The sequence below is a fragment of the Heptranchias perlo genome, chromosome 6 (genome assembly GCF_035084215.1).
Source record: "Heptranchias perlo isolate sHepPer1 chromosome 6, sHepPer1.hap1, whole genome shotgun sequence".
Taxonomy (NCBI): domain Eukaryota; kingdom Metazoa; phylum Chordata; class Chondrichthyes; order Hexanchiformes; family Hexanchidae; genus Heptranchias; species Heptranchias perlo.
The window spans coordinates 21,154,359-21,175,003 of record NC_090330.1 but is presented as its reverse complement, the minus strand read 5'-3'; the positions used below and the strand labels follow the sequence as shown (position 1 = coordinate 21,175,003).

At 44.0% G+C, this 20,645-nt stretch overlaps 1 protein-coding gene across 1 annotated transcript; it reads left to right on the top strand.

Moving 5' to 3' along the window:
• Window positions 1–206: 206 nt before the first annotated feature.
• LOC137322640 (high-affinity choline transporter 1-like) lies at window positions 207–20,241 on the top strand. Its single transcript, XM_067985547.1, has 8 exons — window positions 207–390; window positions 3,842–3,955; window positions 5,585–5,740; window positions 8,401–8,549; window positions 9,503–9,646; window positions 10,669–10,822; window positions 17,442–17,659; window positions 19,786–20,241. The coding sequence occupies exons 1-8, from the start codon at window positions 207–209 to the stop codon at window positions 20,239–20,241; spliced, it is 1,575 nt and encodes a 524-aa protein (XP_067841648.1).
• Window positions 20,242–20,645: the final 404 nt, after the last annotated feature.

Below are 20,645 nucleotides of genomic sequence, written 5' to 3'. Positions count from 1 at the left end.
GTATCATTTAACAGGTATTGTGGTGCTATTGGCTATTCAATAGGATTTTACCAGAGGTTTGTCTCAGACAACTTATGTAATAATAATACAATTTGGAATGCTGTCTAGAGTAGTTGCCATTCCAATAATTGCTGAACATCTATTGTTTGCAATGTGTTGTAATTATTGTTTGCATTTATTTGTTTCATACTATAGGAGAATACACCATGTCAGTAAACATTGCTGGGGCTGTGTCAATGGCCAGTTTTTATCTTCTTATTCTTGCTGTTGGCATCTGGGCAGCAAAGAGAGCCAACAAAGTTGAAAGAACATATGAGGGTGATCGATCTGAAATGGTAATGATAGCAGGAAGAAAAATTGGAATCATCCTTGGCATTTTAACAACCACAGGTAAAGTGATCTTTTAAACTATCCAGACAATTGCAGTGTTTATTAATTTTGAAAGGGGTCATTTTTGGCTTTGTGCTACCAGTGGGGAGCCTCACCTGCTGGAAGCACATATTGGAAATTTGGACACATATTGCACATGATTTTACAGCTATTAATTTCTGATATGGGCTGCTGGAAGGTAAGATTCCCAACCAGAAGCACTACATTGAAAAATTGCCCTTTAAATGCCAGGTTGACTCAGTCATAGCATTCTTCCTTCTGAATCACAAGGCTGTGGGTTCAAGACCTGCACATATAACCTCGGCTGATTCTTCGGTTCAGGAGTGCTGAATTGTTATAGAGATGCTATTTATTGGATGAGACATTAAACTGAGGCCCTTCTACCTGTTCAATTGGATGTAAAAGATCCCAAGACAGTATTTGAAAAGTAGTGGGGAGTATTTCTGGTTTCCTGGCCAACATTATACCTCAATCAACTCTACCTAAAAAACTCAGATTAACTGGTCACTCATCTCATTCGCTGTTTGTTGGGTCTTGCCTTGTGCAAATTGGCTGCTACATTTATTTATACAACAACAGTGACTGCACTTCAACAGTAATTCATTAGTTGTGAAGTGCTTCAGGACATCTTGAAGACATGATAAGATTGGTAGATACAGTAATATTGTGATATTATGTTACTGGACAGATAATCCAGGAAGTGTGAGTTCAAATCTCACCATGAGAGTTGAGAATTTGAATTCAGTTTAAAAAATCTGGAAATAATTTGGTAGCAGTAAAAGTGATCATAAAACTGTCGGATTGTTGTAAAAACCCAACTGGTTCACTAATGCCCAATAGGGAAGAAAACCTGCTGTCCTTACTTGGTCTGGCCTTTATGTGACACCAGTGTGGTTGACTCTCAAGTGCCCTTAGACTGCTACAAAGAATTTGGACTGTAGCAGTTCAAGAAGAAGGCCTACCTGCCCCTTCTCAAGGTAACTAGGGATGGGCAATAAATGCTGGCGTTGCCAGCAATATCCACATCCTGACAATGAATTAAAAAAAACATAAATGCAAATACTTTTTGGTATCACTTTTCAAACCTCAGTTAAACAAGATGAGGCTCTAATTCCAGAAATGCATAACTACTAGTTTAACAACTAAAATAACCAGGTGGCAGAACACTCTGAGATTTTATTTATTTTTAGAATTGCATTTCTAAAAATGTATTTTAATTGTTGGATTAAATATTGTATTCTATTTAAGGAAAGTTATACCGAGGGTTAGATATTTGGTTTCATGTATGCTCAAATCTTATAATGTTCTTATGTTCAAGTGGGAACCTGCCAATATTATTCCGTCTGCCTGTTACCTCTATCACCATCTGTTGCTCCTCAGGTGCAATGTGGCAGTATTATTTTTTTAAACTAGTTAATTGCCTGCCATTGTTCACAGACAAAAAAAAATGTTTCTTCTCTTTTAACTGTCTTTCTGCTTGACTCCCACTTTCTAATTCCTTTTGCTCCCTCTTTCTATGCATTTCTGTTTGCCTTCCACTCTTTCTATCTCCCTCTGTCTCTCCCTTTTTCTCTATATGCTGGTCACTCTTTGAATGTTTCTTTCTCTATCTTTTCCCTCTCTCTTTTATTGTATTTTTTCTTTCGCCTCCAACAGAACTAGACACAGGGTTCAAATTCTCTGATAGCCACAAAAATTGTCCCTGGTTATAAAAAAGGGAGGATGGAATGGATTGGAAGCTCGGAGTGGAGGGAACAGGGAGGCCAAGGCAAGTGGCCTGTTGCTGGGAGGGTGCTTCTCCTGAATCTAGACAGAGCAAGGCTGGAGCCTGGGGCTGAAACGGGCTGTGAGAAGAAGCAATAGCAAGGTCTGTTGCTGCTATTGGAGCTGGGGTTAGGGAGGGCAAGATCTTAGGGTTCTGCTGGAACTGGAAGGGAGTGGGCAGATTGGGCTTCCTTGAAGGCTAGGTGGCCATTGGAAGGGCAGGGCCCAGAGTTGTCATGGGGCTACTAGGGCCTTGGGCCAGCTGTTGCAGGAATGGAGTGGGGAGGCTGGGGTCTGGAACTGTTATTAAGGGTGAAAGACAGCGGGAAGGCCATGGCATGGAATTATCCTAGGGTTTGGAGGGAGTGCGGAGGATGAGGTCTTGGGTGCTGCTGGGGCTGGAGGGAACAAGGAGGGAGTGGGCAACAGGACCCAAACATAGGTCTGCCCTACATGTCTTAATCATAGGCTTGTGCACATAAAGTCAGGGTATTTCAACTTAACATCTATTCTCAAGAAGAAAACTAACCGGGTTTCTTTAGTATTTATAAATCCAGGTAAAGTGATGATGGTGCCAGGTCTCCATCACTTTGTTCTTTGGACATAAATAAGAATACATTTTAATGATAGGTCACTTTTCATCTTATCTAAAATCCTTAAAAGTGGAGCTAGATTTTCTGGTTTGACACCAAGGAAGCAGGGTGGTGAAAGGCTGGTAACGACATGTACTGAGGTTTGTGCCAGCCGGGAAGTCTAGGCATAGATGGCTGCACACTGGGGCCAACTAGGTGGGAGGGAGGCTCAGAGCTGAGGGGCTGCCTTCAAAGTTGACTGGAGTGAGGATATGGCTTAGGGCTGGGCAAAGAGAGGCTGGACGCTGGGTGGGGAAAGCCCAGAGCCCAGGCAGAGAGAGGCCAGAGACTGGAAGAGGTGATGCAGGAGCCTCCACAGTGAAGTATGCCTGCCTGCAACAGGGGCCAGGAACAATTGGAAAACTTGGGGCCTGCCTAGGGCCGAAGCCAGGAGACAAGGGCAACTTCTAAGATACAGGAGTGGAATGTTTGGTGACTGCAGAGACACTGAGCAAATGATTGCCTACACATACTGAAACTTGCATCTGATTGGTCCCCGGTGACCACTTGATGGTTAATACAGGCCATTCAAATAACTAGAAAGTGATATGGATTGGACAGGTACAAATAGAATTTTTTTAGTTATATAAATTATTGCTACGCATTCACACGCTTACACTGTTAAATATGCACATTTATGTAGATTTTGCGCATGAGGAAATATTAGTTGCATTAGTGAATAGTACAAACTGGACAAGTCCACTGAAAGAAACACCAATGTGTTTGCGTTCAAAGCCTGGATTTTTGCATGAGGTCTCAGCATAAATGTACAGTATAACATGTACCTTGCTATAGTATAACGTGTTTCTTGTATGGCTGTTAGAAACAGATTTACTCAAAAGCTCTAGTATTTTGTAAAGTGTCCCCCAATGTTCTTTCAAAAAATGGAAGCCAACCATCCCTTGCAATGTTACATCATCCAATTTTTATATTATTGGTTTATAACTTTATATTTCAATTGCAGCGGGGGTTTCAAAGCAAAAGTTGATTCTCTCCTTATGTATTTAAATAACAAGATGAATTTCCTGTGTTTTTACTTTTGCATCCATTTGCAGCAACCTGGGTTGGTGGTGCATATATAAATGGCACAGCTGAAATGGTGTATCGCCCAGATGCTGGACTAGTATGGACTGTAGCCCCTTGGACTTCTCTACTTTGTTTGTTCATCGGTGAGTAAAGATAGTAGCCGATCACTCATTTACCAGTGCTTTTATCAGAATATAGGCTGCAATTTACAACCATACAGAAGTAACCAGGCCTCGCATTAACAATTAGTGTGGGCAGAAAGGTGTGATGGTCCTGACAAACTGTTTTGCTGGATGGTTCTTCAGTAGCACCCCAATCATAGCATGTCATGCTTTACGTGGCACTGTATAAAAGAAGGCCCATCAGCCAGCGTAGCTCGATTCAGGCTGGACTAGCCAAGATGCCACAAACCGTATTTTCAGGCATGTTGCATTATGGGTGCAGGGAGCTATCTTCATTGGGCCTGGGTCAGCAGAGAAGCAGCTGCAGAGCAATGACAACTGTTACAAGGACACCTGAGGCTAACATGCACCATCAGGCTGGCAGAGAAAGTGAGGTCACTACTCAGCTGCAGCCTCAAACTTACACATGGGGTTCCCTTTCCCTTCATTTTTGTCTGTCACTTAATTCCCTGCCCCTTTAGTTTTGCCAAAGGCTTCTTATGGATTGAGATGCCTTTTGAACCTTTCCAAAGGCTTTCCGAATTGTTGTACTTCCTCCCCATTGTAAGGCTCTCCTTTAATTGTTCTTGTCCCTTTAAATTTCACTTACACACAATTTTCCTCTCCTACCACTGATATGCTCCCTACACTTTCCCCAGTTTGCACCTGAGCCTGTGACCCAGAAAATTTGAGTGCTATTACACTCAGACAGATTTAACACCAGTTTTTAACCATTTAGGCATGAACTGCACCAGAGAGAAAAATTGGCTCTTGAGTTTTTAACCAGAATAGTACATCTTGATTATTCCATTTCTTATTTTTTTAAAATGGCACCCAAAGCTGTGTTACTAAAATTTAATGGAGCAATTAGGGGAGATTTTCCTGGCCCTGCCCCCAGGTGCATGGATCACCTGAGCACAGCGAGGGCCAGAGCACACTCCTGTAAAGGAGCCCACCCGATTGTCCCTCTGATATTCACAGTGCCCAGGGAATCCAGGAAAATCTCCCTTATGATGTTACAGTTTGTAGTAATAATGTATGTGGCCATAGTGGAATTTATTTTAACCACAGTATCAGGTATTAGTTTGATTGAAGTTAGTTTGCTGTCTGAAGTCAGACTAAACACTTGCAAAAACAACTGCTTTTCAGTTTTCTGACAGCTTGTTACACAGTGGGTGTACTTTAGGTGTGTGTAATATCTGTCACTGTTACTTAGGCAATGTTTCACAGCATAAGCATTTCTCAATTAAAGTCATACTTTTTCTGACTCATTTGCATTCATGTGTGATATCAATCAGATTTTAATACGACTGACAGTTCGAAATGAAATAAACCACAACCTTCACTGCATTGAATTTTTGAACCTATTCATATTCTATTAGATACAAAACTAGATTTCAAATGGGTAAATAACATCTGATAAATGCAGCACATGGATAGACCAAGGTCATGAAAACTAAGCACAGAAAGGTTCAAATTGTGTTCTAATGAGGTACTGGTGTATTAAGATAAATATTAAATATAAAAATAAAAAGAATACACAAGAAAGAGAAATCAATGTTTTGAATCGTCTGTGTGGTATCTGAAAGTCTTGCTTCTGTTTTCACCCAGGTGGATTGTTTTTTGCCAAGAAAATGCGAACTCAGAAATATGTAACAATGTTGGACCCCTTTCAGCAGCGTTATGGGAACTGTATAGCAAGTTTGGTATTTATTCCAGCTATAATTGGTGAAATATTCTGGTCTGCCGCCATTCTGGCAGCTTTAGGTATGGATATAGACCTTATTCAACCCATCTAGCTTTCTCTGTCATCAATATTCTGCACCTCAACAAATTATTTTATGTCCTTCTTTCAGTTCAATTCAGTTCCTACTTGGGTACATTCAATGAACAGAGTGGTAGTTTTCTCAATAAATTCAAGGCCTAATGTAAAGGCATTACTCCCTAAGTTGCATTTGGTACATAAGTATCTAATATATGGTACTTTACACTTCTACCTGAGCTGAAGTTAACTAGAATGCTAATATTGACTGGGCACAAAGTCATTGATCAGTGGTGTTACCTTTTGGGGTCTTTTCTAAACTTCTAATCCCAAATAATTTGGGCTCTCGTATCTTAGATCACTCTCATAGATACTTCTCGTGTGCCTTTCCTTGCCTTGAAATCCAGGTAAGCTTTCAGTAACATGCCTGGATAAACGAACAGCCAGCCCTGTCTAGCAATTGCTTTTATGTGCTGGCCTATCTTATGCCTCCATAAGATCTCACTTCATTCTTTCAAAGTCGTAGGGCATCACACAGAGCTCATTTTTAAGTTTAAGCTATCAAGCAAATTTATTAAATAAGCCATGATTAAGCAAGTAATCAGTTATATATTTACAGTAGAACATCCTTAATCAAACTCCTTGAATAGACAAAATCCTGAAAAGATCGAAACCATAAGAACGAAACTAATCCTTTGTAAACGATTTTTAAACACACACGAGAGAAACCCTACGATGTTGTTGCACCACCAGATGTGCGGCAGGTGGAACTTCTGCTTGCTACCGTAACCTGCCAGTGACCCCCCCCCCCCCCTCCTGAAGCCTGGGGCGGGGTCGTTTAAATAATAGGGAGAAGCGCCTTCAGCTGTAGTGATGCAATAGGGGCAGCCGACTTACACAGGCAGCACAATCTCAGAGTGGCACCCTGTCGCTCTAAGAGGGTGAGCCAGAGGCTGGATTGGCCTCGAGACTGAGGTAGACCAAAATCTATGAATTTATTTATTACAAATGGAAGACCCAAAATGCAGCCTCTGAGATTGATTATCTTTGGAGTTGTCACCTTAGGGACGTTCACTGAATCTATGCCTTATCTTAGTTGTTGTCGGTCCCACTGGGCCTACCATGGGCACATCTGGCAGGGTTCCCAGCGTAGCCCAAGCACGCCCCCACTCACAATCCCAAACTGCTGCCGGGATGTGGGGGCTGGCAGAAAAAGTCCCCCTCCTGGAACGGATTTCCTGCAGATCCAGGTTCCGTCCCAAATTCTGAAATTCCCCCACCACAACTCCATTAGAATTCCACCCCACTCCCAGGGATGCAATTACTACTGCACAGTGTTTCTCTTGTCTTTCAGGAACATCAACCTGTCTCTTCTGAGATTTTTAAACAACACCTTTGCTTCTCTGAGATTTCAAAACTCTCTCAGCGGATTTTCTGATTGCTTACTCCCACTCTCCTAATCTGAACAGCTCCTTTTTATATCCTCCAAGAGAATTACTGGAACTCTTTGAAAACTACCCACTCAAAATCAAAAAGTCAATCAAATACAAACTCAACCAAAGTCAAGAGAGATAATTTTGATTCTGGGTGATAATGTAAATCGGACGATATCAATTCAGCCCCCTGTTATACATCTCTCCCGATTTTCAGGGAGAGATGTATAACATGTGAATGAATCGATATTGCCCATTTTACACTATTGCCCAAAGTTAAAATTATCCCCACGGTCTGTTTACAATTGAAAATTGTGTGTTGACTTCCCTCTCGAGTCTGCTACCAGGGAGACCATAACAAACCTCACAGCACTGTATCAGAAGAGACTCGCTGCAAGATTCTGGTTTTAGCTGGCAATTAAACTACCTATGGACAATGACTGAGTTTTAACGGGACTGCCACCAAATTAAACACATTTAATAGATGCTGAACTTATGGCAGATGCACTGACAAGCAAAGAAAGGACAGTGGGCTCGAACATTTGGGGTCTTTGATCCTGGGAGAATTGACAGGATCCGTCCATCAACACCTCTTGCCACTGATGCCATTGGAGTATTCAGGGTCAGGAGGAGGTACCCTATTTAACATTTTGCTGGTAGGTGCCTCGGGAATCCATCAAAATGGGGGCAGGTGGCAGGAAAGAGGCCAGAGATTGGTGAAGTCTCTTGGGGGTCCAGGGCAAAACCTAGGCCTGGATCCATCGGTGGGCCCCACTTTCCCCAACCTTGAGATCTGTATGCCTCTTTTCATCCGACATGCCCAGCGGCCTGTCAGATCCCAGGCTGGGGACCAAATAAACTCTCAGCCTGTGAGTCCCCTATCCCCCGGCCACAACCCTAACACCAGGGACCACATTTAGGATGTACAGCGGTTCAACCATCAACAAGTCTCCACAGCCACTCTCAGCACAGGCCAGGACCAAGTGTATTCGGGTTCCAGCCCAATAACTCATGGGACTCCCACACCACTCCCGCTGGAGTATCCAGTCAGGGGGAGGTTCTCCAATGAACATTTTGCTGCCTCTAGTGGTGTACTGCAGAACTGCACTGGAAGGCCTATGGATTTTTGGAGCTGCTGTTTTTAGTCCAATGTAACCCCAGTCTTTTCTACCAAATATTGTTTTGTTAATAGTTAAAGATAAAATATCAATTTCTTTTTTTTTTAAACTCAGGTACAACTTCTAGTGTCATGCTGAACCTAAATAAGAAACTATCAGTGGTGATCTCAGCCTGTGTCGCAATGATTTATACATTACTCGGGGGACTATACTCAGTGGCATATACTGACGTTGTTCAATTAGCATGCATTTTCTTTGGTTTGGTAAGTTGTAGATTCTGTAATACATTGTTACAGCATTCATTTAAAGATAGATTTGAATATTTTGGGCCACTACTTTAACACAATAATGCTTGACTTTAGCCCGTGTTTGTGGTCAGTTTAACCTCTGATTATGATTGTTTCTAAATTCTTTTTTCAACCCCATTATAAAATTATTTTTATATCAGTTCTTTCTGGTTCTCCCCTATCCCACAAAACCCCCAAAGTAAAAGGGTACATTGGAATCTGATTATAGTGATCAATTTGGTCACATGCCCAAATTATCATTATAAGTGTCAGCTTGGCTCAGTTGATAGGACTCTCACCTCAAAGGATGAGGTTTGTGGGTTCATGCCCCAATATAGTCTGGGCTGACACTTAAGTGCAGTGCTGAGGGAGTGCTGCATTATCAGAGGTGCCATATTTCAAATGAGGTGCCTGTCAAGGTGAACATAAAAGATCCCATTGCACTATTTGAAGAACAGGGAGTTCTCCTAGTGTTCTGAATAAAATTCCCCCTTCAACCAATGCCTCCATACTGGTCATTATTCTCATTTGTTCCACTTCATAGAGCCAGTTGTCAGACAAATAGATGAGAATTGAGTACTATTAGTTTTTGTTAGAAATGATACTACTGTAGAGTAACATTGTAATGATAAGTTATTGAAGTAAGAAGTAAAACAATGAATACTGAAAATCTGAAATTAAAATGATGCCAGAAATACACAGCAGGCCCATCAGCATCTGAAAAGCAGAAAAACAAGCTAACATTTTGGGTTGAAATTTTTTATGAGAGCAGCATAATAACTTATGAATGAATTAAGTGACAGAACTAATTATTTGCCTGATAACTTAACAAATCTCCCAGCCTCAGTGGGTATTGAACAGGCAGTTGTTAAATGTATTCATTGTGTGAACTATGAGTAGGTAATTACAATGTTTGGTCTTTCTTCTAGTGGCTGTGTGTGCCATTCACCATTCTAAATCATGCTGTTACAAGCATCAAGATCACAGCAGTTAAGGAGGTCCATCAAAAACCTTGGCTTGGAAAAATTGATGAGAGGTTTATTGGAAAATGGATAGATGATCTTTTGCTAATGGTAAGAGATAGAAGTTCCCTTGTTAATGGTACTGCATTGTTTTACCTGGTATAAATGAATGAGTTGCTGATTAGTGATAAAATTAATGTCCAGTTAGGTACATTGTTAGGTATAGCTTCGAGAGAGGAGAATGGTTTCTCACATCATTGTTTGGTCTCATATACTCTTTTTCTTGTAGTTTAGATACAGATTAACGAGTACTACACCTTTCACACTTAAACTAAGAGGTATATTTTCCTCAGGGAACAAAGTGTTATGAAAAAGTAGGTGTACATAAGATGGGGAATGTTGATCTTTATTGTAAATGGGATTCCAAATGTGTTATTTGTATTGTGATGTGTATCCCTACTGTTGGTAAATTGCAGGTCAAGTATCAGCAGAACACGTTTATTCTTATTAATAGAGGTAATGGATTATTTGTTCATATTCATCCTTATTTTAGATAGTGACTCTTCCCTGCCCAATGTTACAGATATCATCGGGTGTCTGAAGCTAATAATTTACAATTAATTTACTCTTATTTGATACATGAATTTAAATAAATTGACATTTAAGAAAAAGAAACAAGACAAATATCACTGTAAAATCTCCGTTTTAAGCGAAGGAAGGTCCCAAGATCCACCTTTGATACCCCTGTATGAAAATGAACATTGTGCAGAGGATGGACAGTTTCAGGGTTTTTTAATAGTATGGTACTTTTTAATATTGTCCCTTTTCCCCTCACCGTACAAAATCCCCTGGTTGTCCATATTTGAAAAATAGGACCATTGACCCAGTACCAAAGTAACTCTTTAATACTGCATTTGCACGGTATTTGCAATTTCTAGAGTAATATTTCAGAGCTAAGGCTTTTCTATAAATGTTCTTCAATTTCTGTAGTATATTAGGATCTGAAATCTCCTACAGAAACAACACCACAGAATGAAAATGAAGCTTTTAGTATGAATACTACAATATGTCATACACATAATTATCAATGTTATGGTTTCACAGACAGACTGGATCTTAATTTTCATCTACAGGTACTGGGAGGAATACCATGGCAGGCTTATTTTCAAAGAGTGCTGGCATCTTCCTCCACTAGAAATGCTCAAATATTATCGATAGCAGGAGCATTTGGTGGTTGTATAATGGGCATCCCTTCAGTCTTGATTGGCTCCGTTGCAGCTTCTACAGGTACAGTACGTCATAAACATGTATAAACTCTGGTGGACTAACAATGCATCCATCTACCGTAGACAGTTTGTGTTTGTGTGTGTGTGTGTGTGTGTGTGTGTGAGAGAGAGAGGTATGTGGGAGGGGTGCAATCTCTGCAGTCCATTGTGTTTGTTGAAGTTATTGTAGCAGCAGATAAAGAATATTGTAGAGAATCATGTTTCAACTTGATGGCCGATTTAGCAACCTATAAGAATCCAACTATACCTGCTCAGCTTACAAAACTGGAATGAAGCAGTAGTTTATGTACATTTTCTTTAGGGGGTTCCTCCAGTTCTTTATTTCAAAGGCACAAGGGCATAGAGATTGGATGGCGGCGTGCCTGTTTCTCGTGTGCTAGATGCGCATCTAAGCCTCCAATATGGCGGGCAGGAAGCACACGCTCATTATGAGCCAGAAGTGTGCTGCCCGCCATATCAGTGTAGGCAAAAAATAGGCATTCAGGGACAACACCTGAAACAGGAGTTAAACCCTTTGCATATTGGGTTGCCAGGTCTACATGCGGCCTAACAAGGTGGTCTTTAAAGGGACCACTGCAAGCCGCAACCAAAAAGATGTGTTTGAAATCTACGGGGGAAAAATTGGATAAGGGTCCGTTCTGGGCAATGGTAGCACGATGCGCTACCACCCCGCGTCCAACGGACCCTACGCAGGCAACACATGAACTTCGTGCTGCCTGATACTTACCATGAAATCTCCGTGCAGCAAACGCAGCCCTCGCTGCTGAGAGGCTGCACGGTGAATGAGGAAGTTGGAAATGGGGCGTGGACAGCGCACGTCATCAGCAGCCTGCACTACTTAAAGGTGCAGGCACATTTCCAATGGTAGATACACAGCCAAGTAGGAGAAGGGAGAATGGCGTCGCGAGTCGCTGCACCAGCAAGAGAGCGGGCACCAAGATTCTCAGATGATGCTCTGGAGGCCCTGGTGGAAGGTGTGGACCAGAGGAGAGCAGGCATGTACCAGCAGGGTGGCCGGAGACCGTCTAGACTACAGCTGCGTAGGCATTGGCAGGCTGTGGCATAGGAGGTGAATGCCAGGAGCATTGCACCACGCACGTGGGTGCAGTACCGCAAGAAATTTAATGATTTGACAAGAGTGGTCAAGGTGAGTGAATGCAAGTGCCAAGTGGCACATCTACCAACTGCACCAATACTCCATGCACGACACCACCCGTCACCCATCCAACCACAAACAAACACTGCTATCCATACGCAATGCTGCATCTCACCTGCACATGGCACACACTTGCAGGCCACACAACCACCACTCAAGTCACACAAACTGGCAGCTATTCGACCTTGGCAGGCACATCACCCACACACCTTGCAGGACACTCATTGACACAATGTCCTCTGTCTTGCAGGAGAAGGTAGCGTATAACCCCCGGCAGCAGGAGGGACCTGAGGCTGGACGGGCACGTCTACACGTCCTCACCCCCCCTAGAGGAGATGGGGCTGCAGATCATTGGGCGGGCCGTTGCTGCAGCCGTTACAACGTGCCGCGCTGGAGGTCCCGGTCAAGGGGGTCTCCTTTTCTACATCTCCCTCCTCCCATAATCTTTTCTGACTCACGTGCTGCACATGCTGCCAGCACACACCTCTTACTTGCTCCTCTCCCCAATTCACAACTCAACCTGTTTCCCTTTGTCATTGCAGATACCCAAGAACACTTGGCGGCACCGTCCGAGGAGGAGGAGGAGGAGGAGGAGGGGGACACTGAAGCCACACAGTCACTCGATCTGACACTTGCTTCCACCAGCTCAGAGACTGACACTGCGCGTCCTTTAGAGGTTAGGTTAGAGGAGGGATCTGCACGTGGTGAGACACCGAGCACGAGTGCGCAGGAGCCGGGACAGAGGGAACGGATATCACAGGAGCCAACTCGCCGGAGGGCGAGGTCGCTCACTAGTTCTGCTGCAGAGGAGTCAGATGAGGACTTCGATGGGCCAGGCTACAGAAGGCGGCTGATGGGCGTACATCAACAAATGCTCGGGGCACTGGAAAGCCTGCCAGAAAGCCTGCGCATACTGAGAAGGGGCATGGAGGAATCCAGCTCCAACTTGGCGCAGGGCTTTGCGCAGAGCTTGGAGACCATCCTTTCCAACATAGAACGGGTGGTCACCTCCATCAGCACACCTATGGAACCCACCATGATGCAACGTCTGATGACTGATGTCACAGCATCCACTGTAGCACAAACATCTGCCATCCAAGATCTGACTGCAGCATTTGCAGCTCAGACTACTGCATCGGAAGCTCAGACTGCAGCTATCATGGCTCTGGGGATCACTGTGGAACGGGGCTTCCAGGGCATCACAGCACTCCAGCAATCCGTTCTCCAGCCGATCACTAGGATTGCTGAGGCACCACTGCCGCCCCGGGAGAGTGGCAGTGGCGCCATGGCAGTCGGACATGCTGTGCTCTCTCAGGACGACAGCATTCCTGCTCCCATCCCTGCCACTCCGCCAGTGCCCCTGTTGTTGCCTCTCGGCCAGCCAGGCCAGACTGCTGCAGCCCATGCTGAGATGGTGCAGTCTGAAGCCAGGCCCTCCAGGCCCAGAGCTGCTCAAGGTCATCCTCCAAGGTAATCTGGACGTTCCTCTATTGAAGGCCAGCAGCCTTCCACCACCCATGCTCCAGCCACTGGGGAAGCACCTCGTAGGAGCACTAGGATAGGTAAAGGCACACGGACAACAGGCACTAAGGGAATGCACAAGGGTGAATAGTTCTGTTATGTTTGCATATTTTCATTTATTAATCCATAAATGAGAGTTTGATTTGGCATTTGGTGGTGGTTTTTATTCTTGCAATGAGCTGAGAGGGACACCAATGTGTAATCTGATGGAGGACGATTTGATTGTCTTGTGGGAGGAGAAAGGTGGGGAATGCAGGACTGTTCGTGAGTTGGGGGATATAGTTCCAATTATTGATAGCGGGCACGGATCAGGTGAGCACGCACAGCCCTTGCAGATAAGGCGTGTGGTTCCTGTAGCAACCTTGCGTCTTCCTCCACTTCCTTTTCCGGCTCCACCCGCTCCTCCTGCTCCTCCTCAGCCTCTTCTCCTCAGCCTCTTCCTCCTCCACTTCTGGCTCAGGATCTTCTCCAATCATTGGTGGCAAAGGCTGGTCCCTCATGATGACGAGGTTGTGCAGCATGCAGCAGACCACCACGAATCTGCCTACCCACTCAGGGGAGTACTGCAGGGCTCCATGAGATCGGTCTAGAGAGCGGAAGCATTGTTGGAGGAGGCCTATGGTGTGCTCCATGATGTTGGCAGCATGGCTCTCATTATAGGCCTGCTGTGCACATGTGCGTGGTTTCCTGACCGGTGTCACGAGCCACGTCCTGAGGGGATAGCCCTTGTCGCCCAGTAACCAGCCTTTGACTTGCCGAGTCGGATGAAAGATAGCTGGCACATTGGAATGCCGCATGACGAAGGCATCATGACTGCTCCCAGGGTAGCGGGCATCGACCTCCAAGATGTGACGCATGTGGTCGCACACCAGCTGCATGTTGAGGGAGTGGAAGCCCTTTCGGTTGACGAAGAGAGCCGAGTTGATGTGCAGGGCACGCAGGCAATACGTGTGCAGTCCATGGCACCCTGCACCATGGGGAAGCCAGCAATTTGGGCGAACCCCCGTGCTCGCTCGTTCTGATTGTCTCTGTTGAGAGGGAAGGTGATGAAGCTGTTCCTGATGTGGTACAGTATGTCTGTGACCTCCCTTATGCAGCAGTGCACTGCATACTACGAGGTGTTGCACATGTCGCCAGCAGAGGCCTGAAATGCTCCTGAGCCGTAGAAATTCAGCGCCACAGTGACCTTCACAGCCACAGGCAATGCTGTTCTCGTCCTGCTCTGAGGCTGCAGTTGTGGCCGCACCAGTTGACTGATCTTGGTCACGGCTTCCTTGGTGAACCTCAGGCGTCGGATGCAATCCTCCTCGGTCATGTTGAGGTAAGAGAATTGATCCCTGTAGGCCCTCATTGGGTAGGGCCTCCTGCTCAGTGCCCTGCGCCGCCTCGTCCTCCATCTCCTCGCAGCTTGACCTGCTCCCAGTCATGCTCAATGCCCAACGGGAGCCCTAGCAGACCGCCCATGATTGGCAGGAATGTTGTTCCACCAGGGTTGTAACTTTCCGACCCATAAGGCAATACCTGCCAAAGAACTCTCAAAAGTAGTGCAGGAACTCTCAATAAGAATAGGGAGCTTCAAAAAACACTTACTACTCCTCCAGCAGCCAGAAGCAATAATCCAGCAACTAACCTGCAACACCTGCATGGCCCTTTAAATAGCGCTGGTGGGGGGGTCCTTCAGGCACTGTAAGAAACGTTTAGATGGTCGGGGATAAGACTGTATGTTGAGCATTAAGGTCCAAAATTGTGTGTATCACTTTAAATCAGCGTTACACACTGATTGCAGTCATTTTCTCCCTACTTTACATGCTTCCAACGTTCGGGATTAGTGCATGCGCTAATTCCTATACCAAGATGGCTTCTGGCGCACGTCACGCAGGAAACGTGCATGCGCATCCAAGACGCCATCTTGGATGTCGGAGAGGCCGTGTAGCGCCGAAACAACGGGCGCTACACTGCCCAATTTAGCACCCTACTTACCTGAATGTAGAGCTGAGAGGAGTACTCCTGCTTCTCCTGGCTCCACATTCAAACCATGCAGGCTGCTACCGGCCACCACTCCCCCCGCTTCCTACACACCCCATGATGACAACCTCGACACCCAACCCCTCCCCCACCATGATTGCTGCTGCCACTGCTCCCCGGTCCAGGTCACTACCCTGCTGATCCTGGCTGCTACCTTCCCGATCCTGGCCACTACTACCTACCCTGCCAGTCATCCCCCTCTCCTGATTGCCCCTCCTACTGGTCGCCTCCCTCTCCCGAACGTCCCCCCTCCCGGTCACCCCTCTCTCCTGGTCCTCTTTAACAGTGTACCTGAAGGCCAATGCTGGTGTTGCAACGGCTCGACCATCAAGGCTTTTTCTCTGGCGAGCTGCCTGGGGATGCCGGTCATGTGTCCGCAGCCCATCTGCTCGATGATAATGGGGCCCAAGGCCCAATATTAGGCCTATCCATTCAGGTGCAGGGATTACCTTCGCATGTAAACAAATTTCTAGGCCAAGAAGAACTCTTCTGTCTCAGTAATCAAATGCAGAATATGACGTAGTACTAAGTCACACTGAATAAGAATGTTTCAGGCTTAATTCTGGCCTATGCTGGGCTAATTAAGCTAAACATGGGGCAATGGTGGGGTGCCACAACTGGCCTCGGTGTTAATTCCCCACTGGGGAGAAAAATTGCTTCTAAATACTAAAAACAGGGAGGTTCTTCGCTAGTAGTGCAAAGTGACCACATCAACTCTGAAAGGGGTTCTGCCAAGGAAACTGCACATTCATATCAACAATTTTCTTTAATACACTGATTAAAATTCTGATCTTGCACTTTCTGTCTGGCATAAGGTGAATTTGGAGTGATATTCTTACTTATTGTGTATTATGCGATGCATAGTACACTTTTCAGGGCTGGGAATTTTATGGAACTATACTGACTGAAAGAGTTAGTGCACAGTTAATAAAATATATTACTGAGTCAGGAAAAGACTCATAAAGATGTCTCTGCCTATGTATTACAATATCTAACTGCATTGGCCAGTAAATCGTGCTTTACATTAAAATAAAATCTTGCCTCAGTATAATAACACAAAATAATAGTCTGATATTAAAATAAAAATCTGACCTTCCTTTCAGCATGTCAAAGAAACAGTGTTAAATCTGTGAAAAAGTGGCTTGTGGTGATACAGGAGTAGACTTGTCCTCATAATAGCTGCAATCCTATCTGTTTGGTGGATCTATCAGGGGAAATTTTCCAAGTTTGTGCTGCTGGTGGGACAGAAGAATTTGCAGCTTGTGGCGAGTCTCCGCACCACAAAGTCAGAAAATGTCCCCCACATGCTCAATATCCATTTGCCAGTACAAATTAGCTGGATTATCCATTCCTAATCAGTGCTCTTGCAAGCCAGATACTTCTTAGAGCGGGCCATACACTTATCTCAATTCAGATGGATCCCAGTTTATAATAATAATCTGAATCCCCCCGCCTCTCTCCCAAGATCTAACCGACACATTCTTCCACCTCCCAGTCATTGTGTCCTCCCATAAGACCTGCTCCATCCAACATGTATTGCTTCCTGTCTGTCCTCATCGCTATTCTGTCATTGTATTAAAAAGATTAAATAAGCATGGCAAAATTAGGTTCATTTACACAAGAGTCTAAAAGGATACAGGAAAAGGGCAGGGAAGTGGGAATGGAGAAGATAGTTTTAGTTGAAGAGTTAGCACCAGCACAGTCATGATAGGCCAAAAGGCCTTCTTCTGTGCTGTAAACTCTATAATTCTAAGTTTTATATGCAAAAAATGTGATATATAAAGCTGAATAGTTTATGCCCAGCTATATAAATGGAGCTGCTGCACTCAACCTGATTGTACAATTGATGATTGCTCAGTGCAGCCATTCTTCTGATTTTAAGTGTTAAGATCTGATACAGATCTCATTCTATTTTCAGACTGGAATCAGACTTCTTATGGTTCCCCATCACCTTATGAAAAAAATGAAGCTGCCATGATCCTGCCAATAGTTCTTCGATATTTGTGTCCTTCTTATATATCTATATTTGGAATTGGTGCCATTGCAGCTGCTGTCATGTCCTCAACTGACTCCTCTCTTCTTTCATCAAGTTCCATGTTCACCCATAATATTTACCGAAAAATACTCAGACCAAAGGTAACTTTAAGAGATGCATTTGTATATGCAAATGCCAGTCATGAATGAAGGTCAAAGGTGAATATTTAAAGGGATATCACAAGTTATCAAACACCTATAGATGTTGGAAAGAATCAGTCTACCAAATCCTCCTCGGTGCAGACACTTCACTTTGAAAGTTGCGTGAATCCTTTATACTAGAGATAATGGAATAGACTTTCATCTGTACCGCCTGGTACAATTGCATAAGATCCGTTTTGAGTGGGCAATCAACCCAATCTAATTTTCCATTCTGCACACTGCCCAGGTGATAATTCACACCCAGGCGGTACAGACAAAAATCTAACCCCATTTGTATTTTCTATTGGTTTGCTGCAATTACCAGTAAAGCAGGATTTGTGTAACAGTTCAGCAGGGAGGTGCATGGTTATTCTACCTGCTAATACCAATTTACCTTTTGCACTATTGCTGCACTTTGTGCTAATGGTTTAAGGGTATTTTCTATAAACTCCCAGATCCTTCTCCTGTGTTGTTTCCCATTTATTTTGTACTCAGATAATGCAGATTGCAACAGCCTCACTGCTGCATAGCAGTCAGCTCCCACATAAATCCCTGGCTATGCTGAGGGAATGTTCAGGAGCACAGGAGTGACAGGAACTCACACAGATGATGAAGCTGTCTCTCAGGGAAACACCACATTCTGCTGCCCTGCTCAGTTGACTGCAGATATATCAGGTAGCTTACAACCACCGCACCAATACTGTGGTGCCTGTAGTTGCAGAGCCATTTATTAGCCAAGCGCAAGGTGATACTTGACCCCTTCCTTTCCTAGAGGCAGACACTAATAGCCTCACTTTCTCTTTCCATTGGGGAAGGATTTAGAAAGAGTAGAGTTAGGAAGTAGATGCCATGCACATTACACCAGCGCACATTCATGGAGTGCAATATTGTATTTCAGAAGGGAACAGCATGCTCGGCCACGTGCATGCAGTCAAAAATGCCCTACATTTGGGGGAATCCAACTAGATGGTATAAGTGCAGCATCTTTCATATTGCTGCCTGTTTTCCATGGGAAAGTTAATGTTTGGCCCAGTGAATTCAATTCAACTCTGACTTGCATGTTGTAACTGTGTACCGCAGGTTTGGAAGTGCCTATGAGCATAAAAATGCAAGGCAGCAGGTTACAGCAGCCTCTGTCCCGGAAGTGGTCTCTAGGTCTGGCTGCAGGACACTGCAAAGTTCTGCTATGGCCTCCTTGGGAAATAATAGTCTCCGCTCACAGGTTTCTTGGAATATATCCAGTGCATGCAGGAGTGGTGATGTGAGGGTGATCTGATTGTCTCAGATGCAAACACACCGATCTTGCATGCCTCCTCTGATCCTCTTCCAGAATTTGTAAATAGAGAAGAATAACCAGAGAGATACTCAAAGTTCCTGTATAAGCAGCATACGATGACTGTGCCCCAGGAAACAATCACATATCGCAGATGGAGTACAGCTTTAACATGTTTTGGAAATACAACAAAACAGCAAAGGACTGAAATTGGTGCAAACGAACAGAGCAACTACTGGCAACAATTACAAAAATATGAGTCCGTTTTAAAAGACAGCAGCCAACATGGCAATCATGTCATCCATGCAGCACCCATTTTAAAGGAATACTCACCGTCTGGAGTGCAGTTCAAGTACTCGGCCCACATAAGACTATGGCCTTATTGACAGATCTTTGGGGCCGTAATAAGCCTAGCACACAAAATGGTCTCATGACCTTAATGAGACATTTTGTTATATGTGACACAGCCTTCCACTGTTCTCAGTTGGTATTGGTTTATCCTGTTTTATTGGTGTCACATTACAAAATAGAACTCTGTTGAAGGATAATTATGCATTGATGACAATTTCCAAATGGTCTTTTTGTGAAAAGGCTCTGGCCAGATATTTTTGCCCAGACTCCGGATCTGCTTTGCTAACCTCTATGTTCAACATTCAGGACTTATCTTGTAGGTGATATTGAGATATTCTCAGATTGTTTGAAAATTCCACAGCCAATGTATTCCCCTTTGGAATGACTCGATTATTTTCACAGAATTCTATTAACAGAACTCATACTGTTTCTTGTAGTTCATCCTGTTTTTTTCTCTTTTCAGGCATCAGAGAAAGAAATCATGTACGCAATGAAGATAACAGTCCTGGTAGTGACAGTACTTGCCACTATCCTTGCTCTCTTTACCAGCACTATCTATGGCCTTTATGCATTAAGTGCTGACATTGTGTATGTTGTCCTTTTTCCACAGCTTGTTTGTGTTCTGTATGTTCCATGTGTGAATAGATTTGGATTTGTCACTGGAGTTCTGACAGGAGCATTGCTCAGGATTGCTGGAGGTGAACCTCTTTTTAATTTTCGAGCTTTTATCCGCTATCCTGGAGGTTATTTCCAGGATAGTTACTATGTCCAGATTTTTCCATATAAAACATTTGCAATGCTGTCCTCTCTGATAGTGACTGTAGCTTTGTCATATATCAACAAACTCAAATGGCCAGAGAGATATGTAACTGCCTTTAACTTGACAGAAAGACCAAATGAGACAAGGACCACTGATTAATCGTATAGACAAATGGGAATAACAATATATAACACAATCACACTGGAGCAGGAGGGAGATGGGGTTGAGTCTCCTCACCTGGAGTGTTCACTAGTGCTCCTCAGTGCCTGCCAATTATAAGACTTTATCTGAATTAAAATAGTAATAAGTAACAAAATAAATGTTTATCATCATTTCCAACAACCCTCTACAGGTTTGTACAATTTATTTAGAGATGCTCACAATCTCCTGGTGCAATGAAAAAGATATTCAGGCTTCACATAGTGTTCCTGCACCTCAGATTTTCTCTATGACCGTTGCTGTTTGGAGCCATTAGGATAGAGCCTTTGCTTAGTATTTTGCTGCCATTGTAAGCCATCTCTGCTGCCTTCTTTGTACAAGAAGCTAAGAATGTGATCCAGGGT

Excerpts from the sequence above, each read along its gene's own strand:
- LOC137322640 (XM_067985547.1), top strand. The coding sequence starts at position 207 with ATGTCAGTAAACATTGCTGGGGCTGTGTCAATGGCCAGTTTTTATCTT. Across the intron at positions 5,741-8,400 it reads CGCCATTCTGGCAGCTTTAG|GTACAACTTCTAGTGTCATG; the intron begins GTATGGATATAG and ends TTTTAAACTCAG. Across the intron at positions 17,660-19,785 it reads GAAAAATACTCAGACCAAAG|GCATCAGAGAAAGAAATCAT; the intron begins GTAACTTTAAGA and ends TTCTCTTTTCAG.